The sequence below is a fragment of the Sinocyclocheilus grahami genome, unplaced genomic scaffold, assembly GCF_001515645.1.
Source record: "Sinocyclocheilus grahami isolate Dianchi unplaced genomic scaffold, SAMN03320097.WGS_v1.1 scaffold1471.1, whole genome shotgun sequence".
NCBI lineage: Eukaryota > Metazoa > Chordata > Actinopteri > Cypriniformes > Cyprinidae > Sinocyclocheilus > Sinocyclocheilus grahami.
The window spans coordinates 63,948-69,947 of record NW_015506650.1 but is presented as its reverse complement, the minus strand read 5'-3'; the positions used below and the strand labels follow the sequence as shown (position 1 = coordinate 69,947).

Below are 6,000 nucleotides of genomic sequence, written 5' to 3'. Positions count from 1 at the left end.
TCCTATGCTGGACCTATTAGGTTTGGTTGGTTCTATGGCTTCATAGTGACCATCTTACTGATGGTCCGGTCTAGAGGCTTCTTCGGACAGAGCTCCTACACGGGAACCATGGTGGGTGAGTACGATCCAAATATATGTATATATAAATATATATGTATGTGTATCTAATGAGCTGGTGGTTGTGTGTGTATAACCCTTCTGCTAGTTTCTTTGCAGTGTTTCCCGGGACCTGTGTGTTTCTGTCCCTTTCTAGGGTAGGTCCTCGATGGGCACCCCCTCTGCTGGGTTCAGAAACCGGGTGCTCGACTTGCAGTGTTTATTTCACTCGTCGATATATGTCCAGACGGTAAGAAAAGCCAGGTTTCGGCTTCATACTTCCTGGATCATGCGGCCATAACACAGGCTTCTGCGGGAGCCTTCATGATCATCAGGCCCCCGGCGCGTCACTGCAAAAATTTCCTGGACGTCCGGGCTGGGGTTACGCTTTCATGCTACCCTGACTGGTCTACGGTATTGATCCAGACAAGGCGTCATCGCTTTCGTCCGGATCAGAGTAATACTTAGGTATCCACTCTTTTCCTCAGGGGGTGTAACATCTACCCCTTTCTTCCCCTTCCTAATTCCCCTGTAACCACCATATCGCCACCTGACCGAGGTCAGGTGGAAGCTTCCTGCATAACAGTCTCCTTCTGGACCTATGATGTTTTTGGTTGGTTCTATGGTTATCATAGTAACCACCTTACTGAAGGTCCGGTCTAGAGGCTTTTCCGGACAGAGCTCCAACGCGGGAGCCGTGGTGGGTGAGTACGATCCATGTCTAAATATATGTATATAAATATATGTATGTGCTATGGAATTGGTGGTTGTGTGTACCCTTCTGCTAGTTTCTTTGCAGTGTTTCCCGTGCTGGGTTCAGAAACCGGGTGCTCGACTTGCAGTGTTTATTTCACTCGTCGAGATATGTCCAGAAGGTAAGTAAGGTTTCTGTTTCATACTTCCTGGATCATGCGGCTATAACACAGGCTTCTGCGGGAGTTTTGTGATTATCAGGCCCCCGGTGTCACTGCAGAAAATTTCCTGGACGTCCGGGCTGGGGTTTACGCTTTCATGCTACCCTGACTGGTCTACCGTATCCGGGTCGCCCTGAGGGGTTTTTCCCGATCACCAGGATATCCCCTTGAGGCATCACCCCCCCTCACCATTGAGGGTTATTGTGAGTATGATGTTTCTTTCGAGCGTTAATCCTCTCTGAGGAGTTAGATTCCTCGCTCCATGGGCTGTCCTCGTGGTAGTATTGAGACAATGCTCCCCTTTTATCAAAGGGTTACCTGAATGAGAGTTTGGCTAGACTGCAGTATGCTTACCCCTCTGATTTTCAATCATGCTGCAGGTCGAGCTCCCTCTCGTTGAGAGCTGGGTTTGTGCTCCCTCAGCCAAGGTAAACTACTGCTAGCGTTCCTGCATTGGAACATGCTGTAGGCCGAGCCCCCTTCTCGACTGAGAGCTAGGTGTGTTGCCCCCACAGCTAAGTAAACTATTGCTAGCTGTTCCAGTTTGGAACATGCTGCAGGTCGAGCCCCGTCTCGGTTTGAGAGCTGAGTGTGTTGCTCCCTCAGCTGAATAACTGCTAGCTGTTCCACCATGGGAACATGCTGTAGGTTGAGCTCCCTCTCCATTGAGAGCTGGATGTTCTCCCCCAGCTACAGATTTACTGCTAGCCACTCCAGCATTATAGCCGTAGATATAGCGTCTGGGGATACGCTATTTTTATCTATAGGCTGCCTTTTCAGGGTGCCACGAGAACCCCTAGAATGGTATTCAAGTGTGTGCACGTTATGCTTTGCCCACTTTTCTAAAATCCACATAAGTGGTAAGTGTGCACGTTATGCTTTGCCCACTTTTCTAAAATCCACATAAGTGGTAAGTGTGCACGTTATGCTTTGCCCACTTTTCTAAAATCCACATAGCTGGTAAGTGCGCACGTTATGCTTTGCCCACTTTTCTAAAAATCCTGTATGGTAAGAGCTACGCGCAAGACTTCGTGCTCTTTTTGAGTGGTTTAAAACCCCGGTTCTGCCTTGGGCACCACTCCCCCTATGTATCCTCTGGATACCTACTTAGCAGGGTATTGCTACTAAGGATCTGTTGAGACAGTTCCTTCACCACAAGACAAACGTGCGGTAGCCCCTGTGTGACAGACCAAGACTAGTATGATTCTAGGCTCTTGGTCGTATTCCCTTAAAGGAATCTGTTTCTGATTCCAAGCCTTGAGCTCTACCCCGGGCCCAGGAGTCTGGCCCTAACAGGTAAGTTTTTTGGGGTATGTAGCCTAGGCCTTTGGCCGTAGGGAATAACGTCACTGACAGCCGTCTAAACGTCCCAGGGGCAACTCCCATAGCAATATGGTAGAGTTGGTTCTTAGTGCTCGCCATGGTTCTGGCTTGCACTCCCCTCCGCATGGTGGCGTGGGTATACCGTTCCCCATAGCGACCCCTAGAGGACGCAGTTCGAAGTTCCCATGAAAGGGAACGTCTCAGGTTACTTATGTAACCATGGTTCCCTGAGTAGGGAACGAGACACTGCGTCCTCTAGGTTTCTTGCCATGCTGCAGACGCAAGCTTCAGACGAAGAAGTGAATGATGTGTGCTCCCGGCCAACTAGTTGGTGTTTTTTCAATGTATGCTTCAGACACGGGTCACGACAAGGCGTTCCCCATAGCGACCCCTAGAGGACACAGTGTCTCGTTCCCTACTCAGGGAACCATGGTTACATAAGTAACCTGAGATGTTTTTGATGTTAGTCAGTGAAATCAAACTGGTGAAAAATGCCATTTGTTGTAGTGAACTGCGTAGCAGGTGCCACTGTATGCAATGCCAATAAAGCCAATCAGGTCTAGGTAATCAAGCTCTTCGTTTACCTCAAATGACAAATAAATTGATTTATTTTTTTTCAAAATTGGTTTCTGCAAGAGTTTGATTACACGCTTGTATTACCAAGCAGAGAACTGTTTAATCACACAGTAGCTATGCTGAGCATATGAGGCGCTCCATCGATCCTCAGAGCCCTGGTGAATCACTGGAATCTGTGTCAGATTTCAAAGACATCTGAGACAGCAGTGGCCCTGGAATCTCTGTTCATTCACTCAATTTATACTGTATCATGGCTTAACAACTGTATCTGTGCCCAGAACTTATTTCTGCATTTTGACACTTGAGGTTTCTATATTTAAAGCTGTTTTTTTAATTAATTTCACCATGGCAACAAAAGAGAGATGCCATTGAGGTCAGTAGAATCCATATGCATACAACTTTCTTTTTTTTCAAAGATTTGGTCGTCGTACAATGTTTTGTTCAATCTTCTCTAATCCTTAAGATATACCGTAGAGTAGGGATTTGATGTAATGATGATGAGTAGCATACTAATGATTTTCTCCTAATGGTGGAAACATCAAAGCATCGGACAGCAAATGAGACTGTAACAAGTGCACCCAGTGGAGGACAAAACCAATGCACAGTAGCACTCAGCATGGTACCAACACATAATAGGGAGATGTTACAGCATGATAGCCAATTTAAAAGATTTAAATAAACATACAGCCTTATTAACTCTGAGAGCGCTCGCTGGTTTAAAATGTGCAGATCTATTGAAGAAAAATTATTCTGCATAATGTTCTTGCATACAAGTACTTAGTGGCATCTAATTAGGAATCTGAATATGTGTGGAGTAAATGAAGAATACATGCAGAAATGCCTTTCAAGACACATTTGCTGCTTGTAAGCTTCTAGCTGGGATCTTAACAGTTGAGGGATCGCTTGGGTTAGTGTACGGTTTGTAGTTTTTGTCATGCTGTGGTCAATGCTTTGTGAAATATTTTGACACTTTGCCTGTTTTTTCCCCGTTTAGTTCTATTTGGACAGTTTGTCCTGTTCCAGACGTCATTGAATGATGTTGTGGACATTTATGATGGGCCAACACAGCAGTCCTCTCTGCTGTCCTCTCTCTCTGGGTCTCACTCAGGTAAAGCTCAAACCTGATGTCCTATTTTTGCACTTCCCATACTTTAAATCGGATGCATTACCATTCATTACAAGCCACTGTTCAGATGTGATATTGTTATTGCAAAACATAAAAGAGGTGCACAAAGAAATAGTGTTGCATTTTCTATGCTTTAGGACTGTTCTATGTTATTTGCTATCTATTTCATAGCTTCAACACACTGAATATATTCAGAACATTACAAAACAAATCCTGTTAACAAATACATGGTCAATTTAAGAAGAATGAAATAGCATGGAAGGAGAAGAAATAACTGCCACTTTGGTGTAAGAGTGACGAGGCAGAGCGAATTCTGTGCGTTTATCTCATAATCTGTGTTCATCACATCTGCTGGATCATCCTGTAGTAGAGGCATCCTTCAGTGGCTTATAAGCTGAAAGCCGGTTATTGCCATTTGACTGAACAACCACATGGGATTTCAAAGTAAAAAGAGACCTTCTATTCAGGCATTTCCCCTTTGCAAATATACTTCTCTATCAGGAGTCTTTTGAAGCCAAAAGAAGCAAAAATGATGCTCTGTGCAGTGATTTTTGATGTGTGCAGATCTCTCCGAAATGCAATTTTAAGATTTATTTTCTCCCCTGTCTGTTTTCCAGGTGAATCGTTGCCCTTGAGTACAGGAAATCAAATAACTATCAAGTTTACTACAGTTGGACTAGAAACTGCCAAAGGCTTTCATTTTGTCTACCAAGGTCAGTTTTCAGCTCTATCAAAAATAAATAAATAAATAAATAAAAAAAAATATATATATATATATAGTTGTGTACAAAATTTAGCACCATAAAACAATATTTACTCTATTTATACAATGTCAAGACTATTGAGAATATTTTTGGTACTTCCTGTAACACTGGTCAATATTTCATATCTACTTTTCAAAACGTATAATTATCAAGGACGTTTGTTTTAGTACAGTTGAATGCATCATAAAGCTTCCCTACAGCTTTTCTTTGCTAAATGTGGCATGGAATACACTTTTTTCCCTGGGTATTTAGCCTTTTTACATCATTTGCTACAACCAGATATTTTGTGTCACTGTGATTCCTGCTTTATGGACAAATCAATATTTATAGTATTGTCAGCACTTCACTTTTTAAATTAAAACAATAAATACTGATTGTATTAAAATCTTTTACATTCTGTAAATAGCCACACAGGCCTTGAAATGTAAATGTTATATTCTTTAGCATTTCAGATGTCTTTTACTGCTTTAACCCTCTCCCACACATCTTTATTTTGGTATTTTGGGAGTCAATCAAACTGACTCAGCCTCTCAGTGACTGAACAAGTCCAAAACCAGTCTGTTCCAGTTTAATTTTTTTTTTCTCCACCTTTAGATTGATTAGGTTTGTTTGTTTGTTTTTGCCCGGTTATGTCTGTGTTTGATGTGGTTGGGTAGTGATTTAAATTGGCATTTAAAAAAATATCTGCATTGTTAGAAGCAAAGGAATCGTGTTGAAGCTAAAATTTGTTAGCAGGTCAAGGCCTGACATTTTCAAGTTGTGTTTGTCCCACTTACATTGAATAAAGGTCTTACAGATACTTGTTATTTATTTATTTATGATTTAAAAATTCTACCACTAATTCTGCCACTGTTCCACCTCAAATGCCTTGAGCCACAGTCAAGGCCATTTCATTATTAGTAGAAATGCAAAGATGCACCTTTACAAAGTAAAACACTCTAAGCTGGCACGTTTCTATTGTACGATTATATCACAGCTGTACCACGGACCAGCGCCACGCAGTGCAGCTCTGTTCCAGAGCCTCGCTTCGGCAAACGCATTGGCAACAACTTCGCCGTGGGCGCATCAGTGATGTTTGAGTGTAACCCGGGCTACACACTCCACGGCTCCACTGCCATTCACTGCGAAACCGTCCCTGATGCCCTGGCTCAGTGGAACGACACGTTGCCCACTTGCATTGGTAAGTTCAAAGTTCAAACCC

At 43.0% G+C, this 6,000-nt stretch overlaps 1 protein-coding gene across 1 annotated transcript in view; it reads left to right on the top strand.

Annotated features, from left to right (window-relative positions):
• Positions 1-6,000, top strand: part of LOC107570536 (CUB and sushi domain-containing protein 3-like) — a gene marked incomplete at both ends in the record, with an annotated part of 308,112 nt that overhangs the window by 242,024 nt on the left and 60,088 nt on the right. Inside the window, 3 exon segments of the mRNA XM_016256763.1 lie at positions 3,904-4,017; positions 4,653-4,748; positions 5,776-5,979. Of these exon segments, the coding sequence (XP_016112249.1) occupies positions 3,904-4,017; positions 4,653-4,748; positions 5,776-5,979 (414 nt within the window).